The sequence below is a fragment of the Dermacentor variabilis genome, chromosome 5, assembly GCF_050947875.1.
Source record: "Dermacentor variabilis isolate Ectoservices chromosome 5, ASM5094787v1, whole genome shotgun sequence".
Classification (NCBI taxonomy): domain Eukaryota; kingdom Metazoa; phylum Arthropoda; class Arachnida; order Ixodida; family Ixodidae; genus Dermacentor; species Dermacentor variabilis.
Window position 1 is genome coordinate 66,672,918 of NC_134572.1, and position 22,613 is coordinate 66,695,530.

At 47.7% G+C, this 22,613-nt stretch overlaps 1 protein-coding gene across 1 annotated transcript; it reads right to left on the reverse strand.

The window, feature by feature from the left end:
• Window positions 1-2,584: 2,584 nt before the first annotated feature.
• On the reverse strand, window positions 2,585-21,710 carry LOC142583563 (uncharacterized). Its single transcript, XM_075694051.1, has 11 exons — window positions 21,529-21,710; window positions 19,799-20,229; window positions 18,895-19,162; window positions 16,696-16,969; window positions 15,480-15,646; window positions 15,028-15,193; window positions 12,449-12,698; window positions 9,938-10,172; window positions 7,799-7,871; window positions 5,989-6,305; window positions 2,585-2,847 (listed from the first exon to the last, which is right to left on the reverse strand). Exons 1-11 carry the CDS (start codon window positions 21,562-21,564, stop codon window positions 2,677-2,679), a joined length of 2,388 nt encoding a protein of 795 aa, XP_075550166.1. The 5' UTR covers window positions 21,565-21,710; the 3' UTR covers window positions 2,585-2,676.
• Window positions 21,711-22,613: the final 903 nt, after the last annotated feature.

The following is a 22,613-nucleotide window of genomic DNA, read 5'->3' on the forward strand; positions in this document are numbered from 1 at the left end:
GAAGGGGAATTCGCTCGCTGCTGCTGCCGCTCGGGGTGTCTACCAACCGGGAAACCCGGGAATTCTTAAGGATTTTGAATAGTCTGGAAATATTCAGAGAAAATTAATCAGGGAATTTGCGCTTCTATCAGGGAAAATTAGTTGCACTTTTATTGAAAGGGAACGGAAGTCGCGCTCATGCTGGCTTCGAGTAACAGAGAGGCATCATAACGAATCGTCTGTGATGCCGTGTCGTCGACTGGAGGAGTTGCCAGTCCACAGTCGACGACCTATTTTCCGAACGCCTGATTTTTATAAGTTGCCCGATAATTTGGACGGCTTCGCTGCGCCACCACGTACCCCATAAAGAATGGATAGGAACGTCTGAAATTTCGGACGCAATAACCCTTCGCCGTCCGATTTTCCGGATTTTTTCCGTGTCCGCAGCTACAAAACGGCATTAAAGTGACCACCGCAGCCATGTTGATTATCTCGCCGCTTCGAATCGGTTCTATCGCACACAGATCCGCTAGCAGCCGTAGCCACCATCGCGGCAACGCTAGGTCTGGTTGCTACGACGTTCGCTGTTTCTTGCTGTTTGGTGCTGTGTTTTTCATGAAAGAATTTGCCGCTGTCAGCAATGGCACCGACTCCGCCTTTGTAATCCTCGCGAATGGCTTCGAAGCTCCGAAAGCACGACGCGTTGGACAATGCCGGTTTCTGAAAGTCAGCTTCGCCTCAATAAATACCTATTACACGGTGAAGCATACACAATGTATAGCGGTGAAGCTCGACAAGCGTGGAAAGGGGCCATTGTCACGGGAAACAGTTATATATTCCTTAATTATACACGCGTGCACCCGCAGTCTCCTGTTACAGTGCGCGTACCGATATGCTTAATGAGTGTACTGGCATGCATTCGGAGCTTTTTTGCATGTGCCTGTGGTGACTTGAGCCCTTAAGGGCATTGAAAGACATGCATTCATTTTTTTCGGGCTGCCGATTTTTCGGACGTTTTCGCGGCCCTTAGGTAGTCCGAAAAATCGGACGTTGATTGTGCAACTGACCAAGAGGATGCTTCATATGGTCCGTGGGGCGAACGCGCGGAGGAAGGAGGACGACAAGAGAAAGGACCGAGGTATTGAGGAATGAACGGGAAAGGAAGTATGCCGCCGTTTCTTTGAAGGAGTTTGAGTTCAAAAAACAAAGTGTTGGCTGTCGCCGAGATGCAGGTGTCTTTCATCCAAACCAAAGTATACTCTAAACAGTGAAACGCTACACTGAGGCGTTGTGCGGAGGCATAGAGTATGTCAGGATAGTTGAGGTTGACTTTCCAGCTGCTGAGAGAGAATCTTACTCGGAGCGCATACCAATGAGCTTGCTATCAGTTGATAGAAACAGCTCCTATTCCAAAATATTAGCTTGTGTGTGCACTCTTTTTACTCTTATTTGAAAATGTTTGATTCGATTTGCAACGGGTTTTACCATTTTTTCGAATATATGTTATTCGCTGTGCATTTTACTAACCCCTGCCTTCTGTTTTCTTTTATAAAATAAACACTACTCCTGAGTATTCAAACTGGATTAAGTCGTTTTTGTTTTTTAACATGCTTACTAGAGAGTTACTGTATCGGGCGACATGGTGTCAGCGCGATAAGAACATAAAACAATGTTCTGCGTCACTCGGGCAATTTTTCAAAGGCACTCAGGGAAAACCTCGAAAACTCGGAGAATTCGGAAACGTCAACTTGATAGACAGACACCCTGCCGCTCTTCACACCAGCGTTCTGACAGCGAAGGTCCGCGGTCATCGAGTGAGATGTGTTCGGGTTTGTCTGTGCACGCGAGACAACGTGCTTGTTAATTTAGTTAGCGAATGTTTACAGCCGTTTATGCAGCCGATGAAACGACTAACCTTACTTAGCATATGCTTTAAGTGTTTTATCAAAACCGCTAGGGCACTATAGAGGGAACAGAAGAAAGAACAGAGCGCTGGGCCCCTTTCTTCTGTTCCCTCTAGTGTAACTGCGCTGTTAAATCATTTTTACCAACAAGGCGAATACACCATTATTACTTTGTGTAGTTAATAATTTGCTATCGTAATCAATGATTCACCTATCGGGGGAAACTGACTTAAAAATTTTTTCTATTTTTCTTTCTTCGCCTCCGCTAGAAGCATCTGCCGAAGACAGAGCGCGCAGGCTTGCGGTAAAATCTCCGTACGACCAAAGCAGATTTGTGCTATACTCGCGCTAAAAGCGCTCCTACACCGCTGGCAGCGTTTAAGTGAAGAAAGCTGAATCTCCGCTGAAAGTTTTCTCACGTTGAAGTCGCAGAGCACCCGAGCCACGACCCCACTTTCTTGGCAGTCGGAGGATAGAAAAGTTGCACCTAGTTTTAAAAGCATGCATGTTGCTTTTTCCCCTAATCGAATTGCGATAAGGCCTTTTGATTCTGTTGCGTCGAAAACTCGCCCATTGTTCCGCTGCCTCTGGGAAGTTGTTAATTTAGCTGCAAGTCAGAAACGGCGCATTAGGTACTGATTGAGCAGCTCAAACGTTTTTTTTCTTCTTTCTTTGTAAGAAACACGCCACACGACAATTGCTGCTTGATGAACGTGTGAAATATTTATGAAAAAAAAAGCGAGGGCGCCTACGACACCTGGGCGCCCTGAAAGTATAGCAACGTCCGCACCCTTTAGGTGCGGACCGTGTGCGTCTCGGAAGGAGGAACCAGGCCGCAGTCGCGGAATGGGTTCGGTGGCTTCAGCGGCGGTGGACACCTGAAAGCCCTGGCGAAGTCCTCGTTCCTCGACGTCACTCGGTTGACCCAGCCAGCGCGATCGGGCCGGGCCGCGTCGTCGCGCACCTGCACAACATGTTAGCATGAGCAGGCCTTGGGTCTAGCTGTCTCTCTATGTGGACGCAATAAGGGCACGAGGAATGCTACTGAGTACAATTGTTTCAACCTCACGAAAATGGTGGGGCCTGTTAATTCAATTCGCCATACGCTAGCCAATCAAAGCATTCGTGGTGAATCTGACAACATGCTGTAGAACTTGTGGGATAGTCGCGGCTCCGAAGCACCGGCCGGCTTGCCGTGAGTCAGCGATGCCAGTGGTGCTGTCTGCTATTCCGCCACCTATTAGCGCCTATACTCCACAAATCTCATAGTGTGTAGTTTGCAAAAGGTTACCTAAAATAACCATGAGCGTTACACCATCTGGGGATATCTAGTTCCCAAATAATGATCGTCATTTTCCATGCTTACTTTCTCTTTCTTTAAAACTCTGCACGTGCTGCTTTCATGTCAAGAAAGCAGTGGGCGCTCAACGTTAGATAGGCGCGCAAGATAAGGGGACGGTTGTTCTTTGGGAGCAAGATGAGCCCAAAAAGGTGAGATAGGGTATCTAAAATAACCACGAGCTTTGCACAATCTGGGCATATCTTGTCGCCAGATAATAATCGTCATTTTCCATGTTTGCATTTTATTTCTTTAAAACTCTGCACTCACTGCTTTCATGTCAAGAAAGCAGTGCGCGCTCAACGTTAGAAAGGCACGCAAGGGGACGGTTGTTCGGGGGCAAGATTAGCCCAAAAAGGCGAGAAATATCAATACAGATATTCCCGGAGTATTAATCGAAACGTTGCCAAATACTGCGATTTTGCCTCTTCTCATAGTTTTAGTGAGAACCATGTTCTCTGTATCGGATGAGGAAATATGGTGATACTCGACAGCTTATAACTTCTGGAAAGGACCTGCGGGTTTAGATCCTGCCCGTGGACCTTTTGCATATAGGTTACCCTTGCAAGAATTAACTGCTTCACGCTACGTTACATTGGTAATAAGAGATAATGCCACTGATTGCTACAAAATAATTCGATGGAATCGAATATTTTATCAGAGAGTCTGCCGGGATCCGGCCTTCTTCAGAGAAACATATATATATATATATATATATATATATATATATATATATATATATATATATATATATATATATATATATATATATATATATATATATATATATATATATATAACGCAACTGACAGCGGTCTGCTCCAGACCACCGTCAGTTGCGCTTCTCTCCACAGATAGGCAGGAAGTGTGGGGAGTGAGCTCCTGAACAGTGTGGAATGTAGTGAACGCGGATTAAATCATGAATCTGGGGCCTAAAAGAGGTGAGACATAATGATAACGCGTTTCTCTCGCATCTACCACTAAAACGCCCCTGGATTTATTTTATTGCGATATCAATTATGGGGACATTCCAGGCGCATTTTTGCCGTTAAAAGTCCAAAGGCGCTAACACCATCGCTGCGCGTCGTATGCTGTATGTGCGGGTGAAAGCACGTGAAGGAAGCAGACTGTAGCGGCTCGATGTGGTGCGCGCGAAGGAAGAAAGCGGATTGCGAACGCACGGTCTTCTGTCGCATGAAAGGCCGTAGGGGGACACGCCGTGGTTGCTCAGTGGCTATGGTGTTAGGCTGCTGAGCACGAGGTCGCGGGATCGAATCCCGGCCGCATTTCGATGGGGGCGAAATGCGAAAACACCCGTGTACTTAGATTTAGGTGCATGTTAAAGAACCCCAGGTGGTCGAAATTTCCGGAGTCCTCCACTACGGCGTGCCTCATAATCAGAAAGTGGTTTTGGCACGTAAAACCCCATAATTTAATTTAATTTAGGCCGTGGGGGGATAGGAAAGAGGGAGGGAGGGGGACGGTGTTGTGGCTCCGGTAGCAACTGCGCATTTGGCGACCTGGATCAAGGGCAACTAACGATCGCGCCTCAATCTCGCGCGCCATACATGGAGGAAAGCGGAGGCAGTGCGGGAGGGGTGGCGGCGGCTTCGACTCCGCCAACGAGTGCGTACTTTGCACGGTCGCGTGCGCCGTATCTTGAAAGGGATCTGCTGACGGCTCATATACCTCTGTGCGCGCCGTGTTCTTTACACTCTTGCTTTGAAGCGATAGACCGCACTAAGCCCACTTCGCTCGCTGCTGCTGCCGCGCTTGCTCAAACCAGCGTCCAGCGTTTTGCAGCGAGTGTCCGCGCTCATTGAGTGTGATGTGTTCATGTTTGCTTGTGCGCGCTAACACCATGATTGTTAATTCAGTTACTAACCGAATGTTTCCAAGCCTATGTATACGGTCGACAAAACTGCTATCCTTACTTCGCATAGCTGTATACTAATTTGCTATCGCAAATTAGTACACATATAATAATTTGCTATCGCAATAGCAGATGCTTCGCATTTCAGGCGAAACTGCGTTTTTTTTTTCACTGGGACGCCGGCTCCTCTGTAGTTTTTCATCCGTGCACTGCCTACACTTGTGGCTCAATCGTGCTCCCTCATTTGTAAATGCACACAGGCTTTTTAGGAGTGACAACACCGTTACTACGGTTGTCAATCAGTTGTCAACGTTATTATGGTAGTCAAAGGCTCGTCGGGAGGCAGGCATTATAAGACACCCATAGCGTTTTAAATTGCTGACTGTCAAACAGCTCTCCGGTCGTAGGAGATCTAGATTAATTGCTAAAATGAAGAAGCACTTATAGCTTGGCGGTTGCTTTTGATTACACTGGTATGTAAACTGAAGTGTATGTGATGGAAATTACTACTGCTGAAAGGTGCTTCCACAAAGCGCGTTTTTTTTTTTTTTAATGTAGCTACGAGTACTTGTGGCATGAAGGGCTTGTATACGTATCAGTATTCCCGCGCAGCTTAAGAGCACCGTCGAGTTCATGTACAAAATGAAGCTACACTGTTTAATTATTCTTACAGACAATGTGGACGGGCATAACCCTGTTAAAAGTAGTTTGAACCATTAATTTTTTTTCGCTAAGCGGTTCATGAACCGGAAATAAACGTTTTCGCTCAACCGGAATGAGAACCAGAAGGAAAATGTTTCGATTCGACAATCGGGTTAACGGGATGGGTACAGACGGTTGCGAAACTCCGTACGCCGCTTTACGAACGACGCTGCTTGTGCCAGGGAACCCACCTTGTGTCTAGAAGCCAGGGTCTGCGCCACGTCCGGCCCATTGACCTCGCACTGGTTGAGCGCGTAGAAGACGTAGAAGAGCTGCTCGGGCTCCAGATGCTGCAGTGTCGGCAGCACGAGCTCGGGGGCTCCCGGCCACGCGAGGTAAGCGCGTAGCGCCAGGGACAGCGCCTGCGACTCGAGCGCCATGTCCAGCTGGTTCGGGGCCGCGTCCCACGGAGTGCAGTTGTCGTGGACGTACGACCCCGTCGCGTCGGTGTGCTGCCGTTGCTGCCAGCGAAACAGCTGCTGCAGCACGGTCTTGAAGGCGCGGACGCCTGCGCGAGAGCGCGAGGACCCCGAATACACTCTCTTCATCGCGGGGGGTACACCCGCGTGGTGTGTCTAATGCGTTTGACATTATTTGGAAACTATAACGCCGATTCCTTGTGTCGGCCTGACCGTTTTCGTGGGCCGATCGCGATGATAGTGCAGTCCGACGTAGCTGTAAAAAAAGTCCGTGGGGGTACCACTGGTACTGCGCGGTGGCAGGTAACCGGAACGTTCTGGATCACATTAGAGAGGTTTAGCTTGTCCGGTATTCCGGTAAAACGCAGGCAAACGGGGCGTTGGAGCGTTGGGGCGGAGGCGTAAACGCGAGCGGTCTGCATGGTGCAGCCACCTGGTGTCGCAGTGCTCAAACAGAGAGAAACAGCTAATATTACATTAACCGAGCGTATTCTTCTTCGCTGCTGGTGTAAATTTTCGGCACTGGCGTAATCGTGTTGCTGCCAAAAATTTACACCAGGAGCGAAGAAGAATACGCTCGATTAATGCAATATTAGCTGTTTCTGTCTGTTTGAACGCTGCGCCACCAGGTGGCTGCACCATGCAGACCGCTCACGTTTACGCCTCCGCCCCAACGCCCCAAGCCCCGTCCGCCTGCGTTTTACCGGAATACCGGACAAGCTAAACCTCTCTATTGTTCCCTCGTGACAGCTAGCGTTTTGAGACGCTGCAACTCTAGTCGAAGACGCGGACGTTTTCGTTTGAGACACTGCGCCTGCGGTCGTAGTGTGCAGAGGGGGTCGCAGACGCTGCACGAGGTTTCCAAATGGTCCTTAAAAAAGCGGCGCTCGAAGTACTGTCATATGGTACCGGCAGCTGCTCCCGCGTACGGGCAAAGCACAGTGGTAAGGAAAGCGCCGCCCATAACACACAGTGCACATACAGGGTGTTCCAACTATCATGCAGCAAGATTGAAAAATATGCAAATGCCACGTAGCTGGACAGAACCAAGGTAATGCTGTTTGCCGTCGCTTGGAGATACTCAGATTACCTTTTGCATTCTGCCTAATTACATAGTCTTAATTTATCAGCTTCTCAAATATTTGCTCAATGCATGCTACATATAACTGTTTTGCCGAGCGTGAAAGAAGCCCAGACGCGTTCCTGCGTGCGTGGATGCGTGCATTCGCGTTTCGACTCTTCAAGCACTCACACGAAACTTCGCTGTATATAGATTCCGACTAGTCGGATCTGCATTATTATTATTATTATTATTATTATTATTATTATTATTATTATTATTATTATTATTATTATTATTATTATTATTATTATTATTATTATTGTTGTTGTTGTTGTTTGTTGTAACATTTATTAACGCTTGAAATGACAGGGACAAAAAGTAAGTACGCCAGTCCCGTCGTTGCTAGCGCTTTATACCTGTTACAATGGCATATAACAAGAAGGCCGAACGTCTACCGTTGACAAACCCATTTCTAGTATTTGTAGTAAACGCATATAGTACAAAGCGAGGTACGCTCACCGACGCGTGCCACCTGTAGCATGGCTGTCGATGGATGCGTGCCCCAGAGTAAGTCCAGGGCGGCCGGTGGCACCTGCATCGTGTTTCGCACGCGCATACAGCGGCAGAATTTCGCACGTTCCTCACATTTGTAAAGACAGCATACATATCAGCAGGGCGTAATACGCCTTGCGGTAAAACCTACGAATAACAAAAAAAAAAAAACGAAAAAGAGAGAGAACCCGGAGAACCGATTGGGCTCATTTAGTGAAGCCAAGACACGTACGGAGTAATTAAGTTTGTTTTTGAGTGTTGCATCTGCGATAACTTTAATATTCTTAATGGTAGGAAAATAAAATAAAAGCGGAATACCAGAACTTGCCACCTGCTTGTGGAAGCCGAACCCACAACCTTCGTACGACGCATGCAGTGCGGCCGTAGTTTCGAGACTATTCCATGATAACAGAATGCACCGTCCCATTCTGTCCATCGTCGATATATAGCGACAGTTAAGCTAGGTTGGTAGATTAATCTTTTCGAGTTGCAGCTAGCTTAGACCTTGCCTTAGGCAAAGGTGTGCTTGCCAAAAAAGACTCAATGGGCGCCACCACTTTCAAGTTCTCGCTCTATAGCTCCATGCGTGTCATCAGGCTAATGTCGTCTACTTGGGGATTGGTAGTTGTTCACTGATGGTTGAACATTGAATAGTGCACGAAAATGAGCATAAACGGCCACATCGCCTTTTGCGGCCTTTTATTGTATCGAAAGGACTTCACAAAATACACGGAAGCACCACGAAATAATGTAACATGACGTGGCTGATGCCGTGACTTTATTGCAAAATTAGTGCAAAATTTATGAACTGATAGTTTGACACTTCATGGCCTTTTTTCTGTAACGAAAGGACTTTACAAAATACGCCGAAGCACAACAAAGTAATGTAACATGACGACGCTGGTGCTGTGGCTTCATTGTAAAATTAGCGTAATATTTATGGAGGGGAAGTCTGACACCATATAAGCTTGCTCCAAAATATTTATTTTTTCTCCGAATATGTGCAAATTAGAGCTTTGGAAGGGCGATATATCTGTACCGTATACAAGTGTTTTAGCGTTTTTATGTTGCTCGTGTTCGTCCCACCACATTACCCCTGACTACTAGTGCCTTTTTTCAAGGTATGTTTAATGCTGTCGTATACATGTGGGGCTTACTTAATATAGACTGAAAATTTGGCACTAACCGCAGCTCGAGGCTGGTCTCTCCTTATTGCTGGACAAATAACTCTGCTGCGGGTAGTTTCGATCACCACATGTTAGAGCCGTCATTATATGTCTCATGCCTTCCGTCCTCATTTACTCCATTTGTCCATATCCTGATATACTGGTGCACTTGAACGTGTTCCCTATCTGAATTGTAGATAAAACAAACATGTTCCGGACTCGTGATTGCCCTATGCGCATTAATTCACGCAGTTGTCTATGCTCCGTCTCCCCTACTCGTGTAATTCTATAGCGAAACCTACTCGGCGTGTCAACCAATTATATGAGAGAAACAGAAAAATGGCTTCCACTCTTATCGCCCTCCGCGTGACGACGGCTGAACGGATGCTTCACGGGAAGATTACTAGCGCACAAGGGATGAGCCCACTTCTCTTGTAAGGTCTTCTCGAGTCAAGGTCGCGCTACACAGTTGAAACATGGCGCGATTTAAACATGGATGGAGATTCGAAAAGCAGTTGCACGAGAACATGGAAGACAAACTAGCTCTTCTACAAGCATCCTCTCTTCTTTGGGACACGCCGCCAGCCCTCGTTACTGGCTGGCTAACAAGATTCCTGGAGCCTTTGTGACGATGGGCAAAGATGGCGATGTATATAGTATACAGAATAACGCAGAAAGGCTTTCTCCCGAGTAGACCCCTCCGTCACTTCCACCGCCAGCCTCCGCTCGCGCTGGAAGACCGCACTGCTCAGCTCGAACCCAACAGCGCAACTCTGGGCCGTCCAGCGAGCCGAGGAAGCCGCTTCGAGACGGGGTCTCGGAGCCGCGTTCGCGGCGGGTGCCCAGACCCACTGAAAAGACGCCGGACTCGAATCTCATTGATCTGAAAATAAAGTTTACGCTCCCCAGTGCTGAACGCGCGTCTCTCGCGATGACCAACCTGGAGCGTGCCTTCGGGCGGGAGCACGCCATCGCCATCGGCGCCGCCCTCTTCGCGCAGTGCGAGACTGCAGCGCGTCGAGAGCAGGCCGGGCAGCCAGCGCTGGTCCGCTGCGGTCCGCTGTGCCCCGTTCGTGGCTAGGTGCTCGCTGACCGCCTTCTCCTGCATCCAGGCGAACACGGCCTGCCACGTTTGCGAGGAGCCGACGAGCGCCGCTTTACTCCCTTCGTAGAACCTGCGCCGCGCAGTTGGAGGAAAATGTGAGCGTCATGTCTAAACGGGCGATGTGAAGCTTGCGCGACCTGCTCGCCCCGCGTGAACGGACGCGAGCCGGCACACCAGGCCAAGAAGGGCCACAGCAATGCTGGCCCAATGGATGCAGTAGACTCGCCGCATATGCATTATCCAGGCAACGGCTCCTATAGTCATTAGATTATATTTAGTTCTTATATTTAGTAGTATTTAGTATTTAGTAGTGTAATTACTGTTCCATTGCCGTTATGTAGCAGCAGTACAGCTTGCCGCCGACTGCGCATTCGCGATGTGTATTCTCTGCATGCTCTGTCGGTAACGGTAAAACGTGTGGTAACGCTATGCTGTAAAATTGCGTGAGCAAGTTTTAGAAACAGCGGGCACTATGTTATTGAACGCCTATACAACGGCTCTGAATAAGTAAAAAGGGAAAGGAAGTGACCGACAGAGTTTGGATTCGGCGCTTGCGCAGGGCTTACAAATGTGAAAATTTAGAATAATAAGCTCCTTCTACCAAAAAGCGAAAAAAAAGTAATGTTCTCTTGTTACCCGTCTCTCCACGTTTGAATGTGTGAAAAAACAAGATTCTAGCACTCAGTCGAAGAGAATTAAGGCATCGCTTACAGGCGTGATCAAGCTATGAGAGGCAGAACACAAATGGATTTGCGGAAGCAGACAAACAAACAAACAAAATCTTTACACAGAATGGTTGAAAATTGAGCTTGCTGGCACATTTTAAAAATTTATTTGGTTGAGCGCTAAACGACAGGACAGGCAAGACAACGCAAGGGCGCATACTGACAACCAGTTTTTATTGTGATAGCAAATATATGGTTACTCCAGGCGCATTTCCGCCGTCGCCGTGACGTTCCATATAAAGTCCAAGCGCGATAACATCGTGACCGCGCGCTGTATGCTGTATGTGCGCGTGAAAGCGTGAGAGGGTGATACGAAGATGGTGGTTTGATCACGCGCACGCAAGGGAGGAAGGCAGGGAGGAAGCGCACTGTCTTCCATCACGTGCAAGGCGCGGGAAGTTCTCTCCGGCGGCGGCTGCGTATGGCGCGGCTGAGCGCCGCCGCGTACAGTCGCGTGGCCCTATCTTGAAAGCGATATGAGATGGGGACAGAGTCTAGGCACACCGACGGCTGATAGCTTCGTGTACGCTGTGTTCTCGCCGCTTAGTTGAGGTTGAAGTGAGAGGCAGCACGAAGTCATTCGCTCACTGCTGCTGCCGCGCTTCTTACCCCAGCGTTTTGACGGCGAGTGAGATGTTTTCATGTTTGCCTGTGCGCACGGGAGACCATGCTTGGTTATTTAGTAAGCGAATGTTTACAAGTTTATATTGCCTATAAAGCTACTTACTATCCTAGGATTATTAGACAGCTGTACGAAGTAAACTTACTTCGCATAGCTGTCTAATAATTGCTATCGCAATTGATGCTTCGCCTTTCTGGCGAAACCGCGATTTTTATTTAAAGGAACATTTGTACTAAAAGAAGATGCTCAAATAGTAAAAATCCGTTCATTGCGACACCAAATAGTCTTACGAACAGATGTGACGAAGAGACGCAGGCACAAAAATGACTATCGATGTATATCAATGGCTTCCATTGTTGCGTAAAGTCATTGAGCCCACATTTCACAAACATATAAGCCTTGCGAATGAACTCCACAGTGCCGCCGCGCGGTGGACTCCGTATCGCAAGAAGGCGTGGATGGCCCCCAAGTAACACTGAAGAAACACACAGATCGGGAAAGGCGGCAACTCGATGTAGTGACGAGCAAACACACATAGCACGCACAGGCAGATAATTTTTACAGATCTCACATACTTCCTTTGAAGTGCATTGACTGATTGCATTTTTAGGTATAGGCCCGGAAGATCAGGATGCATAACGTCCCACTCAGTGTCGTGAGTTCTTATGTAGTTAAATAAATAACTGAACGATGCCCGGCGCAGCGCTGAATCGTCCAGAAATCTCATTTTCATCTTGTGACACGATCTCCTGTATTCTGTCGGTTTTATAGGCTTTATCATTTTCTATCGCCTGCGTTCAAAACATCGTGACTCAGAAAGCGCACATGTGCAAACACATTGAGGCGTGCGTTAAAGGTTGGGGAGGTTGGATATCTGCTTATAGAGGTTCGACTATCCGACGCGGCTATGCCATTCCTTTGCACTCGTGAAATGGACGAGAAAGAAAGGCGGGTTCGGAGAAAGAGGTATACGCCTCGAGAAAAGTCGCGAATGCATACCTCGTGAAGTATGCCTCGCGTAAAGTGGCATTTCTCAGCCAACTTGGAGCGGGCCCCACCCACGGCATGGAGTAGGCACGCTCGGCCAGTTTGTCCGCAAGCGCCGCGTCGTTTACGTCCAGCGCCCCGGCACGCATATCGTTGGACAGCTGGCGCCGCAGGAAGCCCAGCAGAGAATCGGTGTCCATGCCGGTCACCAGCGGAGACAAGGCGGTCAGCGCGTAGAGCGCCAACTCCGGTTCGTACTTCGCTGCGAGGTATGTGCAGAAGGCGGCGTATATATACCGCTCGCGATGTGCGCTCTCTTCACGTTGCACTGTCGGCACACATATCAATAAACAGTAGCTGTTTACCGAATAACAGATCTATTAATCCTTCGGGATTATTTACTTGTGTTTGAGAGAGAGAGAGAGACAGATAGATAGATAGATAGATAGATAGATAGATAGATAGATAGATAGATAGATAGATAGATAGATAGATAGATAGATAGATAGATAGATAGATAGATAGATAGATAGATAGATAGATAGATAGATAGATAGATAGATAGTCCAAAGGACGGGAACTTGCGACACCTCTGCGGTTCAGGCTTTCCTAATGCCAATCCTCTATCGGTGCACACCCTAAGTTTCGGGATCAACCCTTGAAGCTACAGATAGTCCAAAGATTTGAACAGAACACTCTGCGGAACCTATACATGTCCACACATAGTATAGTGGGCGCATTTTTTAAATCAGAATTTTCAGGCATCGCATGTGGCAGATAACGTCATTGTAGCCATGAGCTTGATTACGCGAAGCGGTGGCTGTTACTTGCGCAAGGAATCGAAGTGAACAATACACTAATTTGAAAATTAACTCATTAAAACGTTTTTGTGAATTAATTCACGGCACATATTGCAATGTGCGGATGGTAGCCGGTCAGTTTGCAAGGTGTATCCGCTCGAAACGACTTCTAGATATCACACGGGTTTCGAGATATGAGCCGTGAAATGTGCGGTGAAAATGCACCATTGTTACAGTTATTTCTTTTTTTAACAAATCGTGCTTTTATGCATTGAATAACAAATGTAACTGGAAATCTCATTTATTTCGTCGCAAGCATGGGGAACGAACACCTCGAAGCTGGTGATACCCTAAAAATTCGTTTCAAGTGGATACGCCTCTGAACTCGACGGCTACAATTCGTAAATTGCAGCATGTGCCGTAAAAGAACTAATTAAAAATAACTGGTACAATCTTGTTATTAGTCGATTATGTATTTCTATTTCTAGTTCAATGTACTCCAGTACTTCAATGACTATAATTATATCTGCCACAGGCGATTTTTAAAGAATTTCAATGATCTTATTTAAGAAAATGGTATATGTTTAACTATGGTATTGACGCTTACACCGCTCCTTCATGCAGATAACAAAATCGCTCTTGTGGAGGGTACCGTATAGGACTATCATGTCGCATTGATTTCAACTCGACCACTGTCGAAGTTTAGTGTACGGTCGCTGTGATTTATCTGATGTCCTGCCCTGTACAGCTAGCTATACAGAACGACTAACTGAGCGAGTCTGTTACTGCAGCAAGGGACATGCCGCTAGGCGACTTGTTTTCACTAATCAAGAGATCAGGGAAAGATAAGATTTCTCGATTGGAAATCAAGAAATTGGCGGTGCGCCCTTACGTATATTTTAGAAACCTCAAAGGAAAAAAAAAGAAGCCTTAATTGCTTGCTTATGCAGTACAATCTCATTAAAAGGAACCTCAAAAGACCGGACCAATATGTTTCAATTTACAGGAGCTTCGTATACTGAGAGAGATGTCATACGCCCTGCTAACACTGTTATAGACATGTTAAGCATAAAGAAGTGAACGTAACAGCTTTTGTTCTCTGGTTTGAGCGCGTTAGGCGATTTCTGGCTTGACTAGGAGGCACCGGCGATGCATAAAGCAAGAACAAAACTCTTTCTGCTCGACTCAGTGGCTTATCTATCTGATGTCCTGCCCAGTACAGCTAAAGAACAACTGAGCGAGTCGTACTGCAGCAAGGGACATGGCGCTAGACGACTTCTTTTCATTCATCAAGCACGTTTTCACCACACAAGCACGAGGTCGTGCTTGTGGAGTCCAAACTACTTAACGGCTCACTGTAATGTACCCGAAATTTCAGTCTTTCTTATTTCGGCCGTCTATATGGGGCAAGTGGCAATGCCGCCAAGCTTTGCTCACTGCACATGCCATGTAATCTATCTATCAAGTTTTTGATTGCTTGAGTCTTAGTCACTGGTTTGTAAGCATGGTTTTCTGGGTAGTAGATAGATGCCGAAAAATAAATATAAGATTTTGGCTTCAAAGAAGGAAAAGAAAGAGCTTCATTATTCCGTTTACTGGAAGTTTCGAAAATGTTGGTTCCGATTAACGAAATCTTTTTTGCAAGCCCTATCAATATAGAAGCTGTTTCTTTTAACCGGTAGTTCCGTTTAAGCGTTTTCCGTTTAACGAGATTATACTGTATATGCGCGCTATGTGGAAGAACGAGGAAAGTGCATATAGCTAATCATTAAAAGAGCGAAGCGCACCCACCAATCATGCGGATGCAATGTTCGGCGGCGGTGTTGGCGGGCGCCGTGTCATCGACGTCGATGAGCCGGCAGAGCAGCTGCTTCTCTGGGCCGGCTGGCAGCAGGCGGGACGCCAGCAGGGCCGTGCGCAGTCCCAGATAGTTGAACAGCTCCTGCTCGTTCACTTGCTGCGTCACATGACGTTTCCGTCATCCCGTTAGAAGTGGTGCAATATTTAATGCCTTTTGAGAAGAGTTCCCTTGTCTTATCTAGCTACTTTCCAGGAGCCTTGGCGAAGACTGAACAGTGCAGCTGGCTCTGCGCGAAGTCCATGCCACGCAGATAAGAAACTGCCACATTCGTCTCTGATAGCGCACCCAGCAAGACTTATTATATTTGAAGCAAGAAAGAAGCTGCGGCTCCTATACGTGCGTGTAGTATTTAGGGTCTAGTATACGTTTCTCAAGGACTCACCTTGAGCACGTCCGGCAAGGAGTGGACATAGCTGGGCGCCCGAACCACGACTTCGTCGGGAGTCTCTCGACCCTCGAACGCCTCCTCGATGATGGTGCGGAGGTTCCAGGAGGACCACGCACTGTGCGATTTCCCCGCGACTCTTGGTCGTGACGTGTTCTTCGCCTCTGCATCGCGGAGAGAAAAAACGAAGGGGGGCCCGTATGCTATATAGTAGGCCTTCGTGTACAGGCAGTTGATCCGTTTAGGCAGATCGTGGAGGAACTCTCGGTCATTGTCGCTTATTCACTCACGGACGCTCATTTCTGCGAACTGCGCATTTTCTTTACTGTATATACTTAAAATAAGCTACAGAACGGTTATTTGTTGCGTTCCTAGAGTGTTCCGAGCACTTTCTGAAACTATATAAGATTAATTCGAGCATTTAGGAGATTATCTGGAGATGACTTCAATGCGTCATTATATATCTCTAAAGGTATATACCACGGATGTCAGTGAACCAACCTGAGGACGTCCGTAGAATATCGTTTCGAGAATATATAGCAACGCATGCAAGTTCATAACATGCATGAGCTTCCGTGTGTTGCCCAGTCAGCTAATGTAAAAGAAAAGCAATTCTGAAGTCGTTCGAATCTAACATTCAAGTGAGGGGTGAAATTTGAAGGAAAGGGAATTGTCATTCTGTTAGCGCCGTCGAGTTCAACGTAAACCGATAAGTCTTGCGGATAACGTTCTGTGGCAGTAAAGGGAAGATTGCAGAGCGGGAGACTCTGCACATGGGTTATTGCACTAAGTAATCCGTTTGTCCATGAAGGCGTTCTTTTCCCTTCGTCCACAAGTTTGGCAGTGCTTTTGTTTCACCTTCTAGGAGCAAATACTGCATCAGCTCGGCTTGCTTTGCGGCGCTCTCGCATTCGCCAAAACAAGGAAGAGCAAAGAGAGAAGTATTGCAATTCTTACGCCGAGTGTTACATATGATGTCCTACCTTAATTTAAGTGCTTTAATAAATACGATCCTTGTTTTCTGTTTCTCAACTTAAACAAAAACGAATGAGACTTACGGTGGGGTTATTTTCAGGAACGCTTTCACTTGTTCGCTTGGCCATCCACAGCTTTCTCTTCATTGCCACAGATAGTTACCCGCGAATATAGCTCACAGGGGAAAAGAGAGACGATGTTTTCTTGAAACTCGCCCATCGATTTTTTAGTGCTTCACCTGGAAGGCGTAGCGTGGTATTCCAGGGTGCCGGGTCGTCGCCCCTGCGCGCCTTGTCCAGGAGCTCCTCTACCCTGTTGACGTATTCGGGCACCGGCCGCTTTCCTCCCGCCGACAGGAAGACCGCAGCGGCAGCCTGCGCCACTTCGCGGGGACCCACCGTCAGCGCGTCCAGGAGCAGCCGAGGCTCGGCGAGGAAAGCGCGACCGTCGGCGCCTACACCCATGCGCAGAAGCGCCGGCTCATTCGTGAAGTAGTACGCGTTGCCCACCGCCTGCGCAAATTGGAACGACAAACGAAACAGTCGTTTGCTCGCAGTCGGTGGCCCCTCAGCTATGATATTCTATGCCGTTGACTACGAGGTCGTAGGCTTGTGGTGCCCAGATGCAGTATATGGTGCCCAAATGCAGTATACCCCGCACCTCCACCAATATGTTGTAGGGATGTTGCGAGTATACAGAAACTATATTTACAATATATATACAGGGTGTGTCAGAACAGCTAAGATGGCTGACGACCAACAAGGCGCAGCAGCCAGCGTCTCCGATCTTCTTCCTCTCTCTCTTCTCTCGTCCTTCCGTAACAACATATATATATATATATATATATATATATATATATATATATATATATATATATATATATATATATATATATATATATATATATATATATGCTACTTTTAGAATTTATTATACAAACAGCTGATTGTCCCAAGTCGTCGTCACTGGTAGTGTGGTAGTGCATTAGGTACAGAGTGCCTTGAGGTAGGAAAATTCCCTGAAATTCCCCTCCAGACTGGTGGTGCCCAGATGCAATATATATATATATATATATATATATATATATATATATATATATATATATATATATATATATATATATATATATATATATATATATATATATGGAGAGAGAGAGAGAGTTTATTATGCAAGCAGCTCATTGTCAGAGTCGTCGTCACATGGTCGTGCATTAGGTACAGAGTGCTTTGAGGTAGGGAAATTCCCTGAATGCGCTGGATGTGCTGAACGAAGAATCGCCACAGCTTGAGGCGAAGGTGTTCTGCTGAGAACTGCAAAAACACTCTTCCGACAAGATTTCGGTCATGATTTGGGCCCGTGAAGAGCTTGCCACACCGAGCTCCACTGCCGACACTGACACGGCAACGACACGCCGACACCACGCACTGTTCGTCTATACGTTACGCGGTCACGACGTTTCCTGCATGAGGAAGCGATCTGGCATTGGTAGTAAGAAATTCTGCGATTGTCGGACAGTGGTTGCTATGGTGGTGATCCGCCGTGTAGTGAAAGCAGCAACAAGAAAAGAAGAAAGAAAAGAAATGAGAAAAAGAAACAGGGAAGCAAAGGAAGAAGAGCCGCCAGGCCGAGGTGGGAAAAAGTGTGCGGAAGGCCGCAAGTAAGGAATCATGAAGTTTTTCTTTCTTTATTTACATTTCTTTTGCTTTCAACGGCGGCCACTTGTCTCTCCACTTATATTTGTTGTTCCCTACGCCGTCGTACCTCGGTGTCAGTCAGATAATAATTAATCAATCCATCATGCACTAACGAATAAATCAATCAACACTCAATTAATCGCAAGTGACAATCATGCGGAGCAATATCTAGATGATGAATGGTTAATAGTTGCGACATTCATCGAGAGAGACGGCTCGTTCATGAATCGAAATATTCCCACGCGTGCTCTTCCAGCAGGGCGCCAACGTATATTACTAAAGCGTAAATTTTGGCCTAACTGCAACAATGCAGACTATGCAAACTACGCTGGATGCAAACTACGCAAGCTACGCCAGTGAAGATGACTGTACCCAAAGCAGCTACCGCCCAGAATAAACCGCAGTTCTGCTTCTATTTTGTAGTCTCAGTGCACAGCTAGCTTCTGCAGCATGAACTCCAAAGATGCATTGCCCTCTTATTTCAAAGATAGTACAATACATCACGCGCTCCTACTTTAGAAAGCCTGAACTAACTATACTCTCACTATTAGTTGGCACGCTCTTGAAGCACACTTATGCCACACATCAAGCGCCTTTACAGAAGCGTTGTTCTAGTAATTAATTACTATCGCAATAACTCAATTACACGATAAGTCGTTCCTCAATTATTTAGCGTGCCCATTATACTGCCGTTCGAACGTTACATGTTACCAAGCCACTTTACAACAGTGTGTGTGCACCTTGGAAATGTCCTTGACGGGGGCCGTGTCCCGTGCGTTGTGCGGCCAAGGCAAGAGGCCAGCGCTCTCGAGCAGCTTAGAGCGAAGCTCGGCCGCGTCCCCGAGGTCCGGCCTGAGGCACTTGCGGTAGAGACTCTGCACCGCCACGGGCAACCAGCGGCCGTCCGCCCTGCTGGACAGAATCTTGTGCAGTTCTTCGGTCAGCGCCGCCTGGTGCAAGTGGTCCATCGTGCGCCGGTCACGATTCGCCTCCCACGCCTCCGCCTTCCTAATACGAGAAAAAATATTGGTAATTCAGTAAGCCGACCTTCTTGATTACTGAGCGGCGCCGAAGGGCTGAACCCGCAAAGAGACCTCGCAATATCGCGGTGCCTCCCACAGTCATATCCAAGTAGACTGCAAATTTACGGCTGTCAAGTTCGTTGACGGTGTAGGCGGGTGTTGAGCACGGACTTTGGCGTGCTTTCAATGCGTCGTACTAATGCGAGGTGATAGCAACCCCGATAAACGGTTTAGTGAAAAGTCCGCGCCGTGTTGACTTTAGACACTGTCTACGTTGACAGTCACATCATATATGCGGCTATATGTAGTTGATATTCCATTTGAGATTAAAGAGCAGAACAGGAGTTTGGCAGGGCACGCAATGTATAAAAAGAGACAATCAGTCGCCTATCGGAGTAAGCAAATGTGCCAAGAGAAGAAAGAAGAGTGAGGTGGACAGGATTTAATGACGAAACTGGGACATTCTTCAAGTGCACGTATATGGGTTGACGTGTGATAGGGGTTACTGGACATCGCCAGGAGGCGCCTTCATCCTGCAAGATAGTTTAACACGCTGTTGCTGGCGATATTGAAAGAGTACACCCACTCCAACTGCCAAACACCGTTGCGGAAGCCCACGTACCGGGTGACGCGGTGGTCCCTGATCCAGTTGTTGCAGACGTGACCGAACAGGTCTTCGCAGGGGTTGGCCAAAGGGTCGAGAGAGACGCTCGAGGCGGCAACGATGCACGCGTGGCTACGGCACGTGGTGCGGGCCGACTGGCGACGATACGACGAGCCGGGAGGCGTGACCACGCCGAAAAACCTCCGGGACGCGATGGAGGTCTCGTTGCGACGCGCGCGCTCCCAGTCCCCGAGCAGGCTGGGCATGCAGAGCGCGAACAGGGGCAGGAAGATGACGAGCATGCGGAACAGGCTGAGCCAGCTCGCCAGGCGCTCGACCTCGTCTTCCTCCACGGCGCCTTCCTCGGCCTCGGCGACGCCTCCGTCGGCGCCAGCGGGAGGTCCACCGGCGGCGTCGTCTCCATCGACGGCAGCTCGGGCGGCGTCGGGCTGCGAGTGTTTGATTACGAGTGAGCGTGAAAGCGGCGGTGCTGTCCGGCTGCGCCTGTACGTTGCTTTTGTCTTTTGAGGAACCACGCAAAAAGTCAACTATGAAGATGACAGTTATAGGACTAGTAATAGCATCGCGGGCAGAAGAAAGCAATGCCTGGCGTGACGTTCTTGAGAGGCAAAGTTTGCAGTTCTCATCATATTGGAAGCGGTGGGACAAGACTTGCGGAGCTACGACAGCACACGTAACTTTGGCAAATTTTACATAAAATGTCACCGGTGGCACCGTTATAGGCATATAGTCTGGATGCAAAAAGAAAAGCGGGGGGGGGGGGGACAATCGGCGTGCACTGGCGCTGGTGTGAGCCGATATGTACCTTTCCACAACTATAGTGCATGTGCTCGCACTTTTGCGCAAGCAGCTGCAAAAATTACCGCCTGCCGCACTTTAATTCTTTCGAGGTCGAGCTTCCGGACGCTCACATATGCAACCTGCAGAAACCTCTCGTCAGATTTCTGAACGATTTCCCGATCACGGAAGTATAGTCAATGTGTGATTTCGTGGTGTATCTACATATCTAAATGGCATATTTAATGGCATATCTACATAGCTCTTTCACCAAATGAGCTTATGGCACGGTTTATGGCGGGCCTTTAAGCGACGACATTGCGGCTCGCTAGGTGACTGTGGTCGTGCTTTTGTCTCTTCTTTTTGGCACTGCGCACCGGTTACAACACCTTCGAGCTGCTCGTATTATAATGGCAGGTTGCTCCGAGGTGACGCAAGGAAAATATGCTGTCCGCATTCAAGTTATGACGCCTACCTCTCAAGCGCAAACGTGACATGAATGGAACGTGCCGGTTGTCGAAACAGCCGAATAGCGGTCGGTGCAGTAGCAACAGTATTAAGCTATATAGGTGGCGCGCAAATCTGTCATCCTCCAGCTAAACAACTGCTAAAAGCACATGAAATAATTGTTTGGTTACGTTATCCGACACGTAGTGTTTCGAGGCCGAGAGGCCTTGAGACTACATTTTCTTCTCCCAGTGCAAAAGTGAAATTACGTTGTTGCGCCTACCGCACCTGCACCGCACCTGCACCGCACTCTTGATTGCCTTTGCGGCATTCTTTTGTAACAGCGCAAAGGACGAGACGAGACGAGTGCACATACACAGCGCTGTGTAAGTGCGCTCATCTCGTCCTTGTCCTTTGCGCTGTTACAAAAGAATGTCACATCAACTTGCCCAAGCATCAGCAGTGTCTGCCTTTGCTGGACTTACCCCGTGCGCTTCACGTACCAGTGAGCTCTGGTTCCTGGGGAGTAGGGGCTGCATTGCTCCGTACCGGTAATTCAGCGGGCGCAGCGATCCTTAACTCGTTCTGTTCGGCTATTCCGCGTGGGGTGAAGAACCGCTGTGGGCGAGGTTTATGCTCAGCGAGAACCTGCGGCTGCCACGAGACGCGCGTGCGCGACCCCGCCAGGCTTTCTTCTTCTTCCCCTCGCTTAGGCGTGGCACGTACTCACGCTGCCGTGGTTTTAAACGTTCAACAAGAACTTCTCATAGCGGCGTTTGGTTAAGAAAAAAAAATTATCAGCCCTTCCACTCTGTGAAGACGGACGAGCGGCGAAGCTGCGGTGTGTTTTACCTCAATCGACGCTTCTGTGCATACATATGTATTATTATTATTATTATTATTATTATTATTATTATTATTATTATTAGTAGTAGTAGTAGTAGTAGTAGTAGTAGTAGTAGTAGTAGTAGTAGTAGTAGTAGTATTGTTCTTGTGTTTGTTGAAGAACAAAGACAACGCAATACATATCTTTTGACAGTGGAGTGATTTATCCTTTTATGAAGTATACTCCGTTCCACACATAGTAGTCGGCGTTCTGGAAGTTATACGCAAGAAGTTCTGTCAAGAAAATCTCTCCGCGTGTTCTGTCCATGCTTCGCTGCGCCCCAACAGCGTTCGCTCGCGCGAGCATGCATGTGAGGCTCCTCGCGACGGGTTGACTGTAGTGACGTGTGCGTTCACTGTATGGATGGATAGTTGGGCGTGTTGGTTAAGCATGATCTGAAGTGAAGGCGCTAAAAATACGATGGACAAGGAAGGAACCCTGTGCCGTCGAACAAGGCGCCCTGTGTGTGTGAGTGTTCCTTCTTCGTCCATCGTCTTTTTAGCACCTTCACTTCAGATCGTTGACTGTAGTGACGCGACTATAGTGATGTGTGCAAGTATACTGCCGCATGGTAGCCCAGAATTCCACAATATTTAGAACTTCACTGTGAACTACATAATCATCAAAAGTAGATGAAACTCGGCATAATGTTAGAGCCATTTTAGCGACTAATCGTCATATAATTTGTTTCGGGATAGTTTC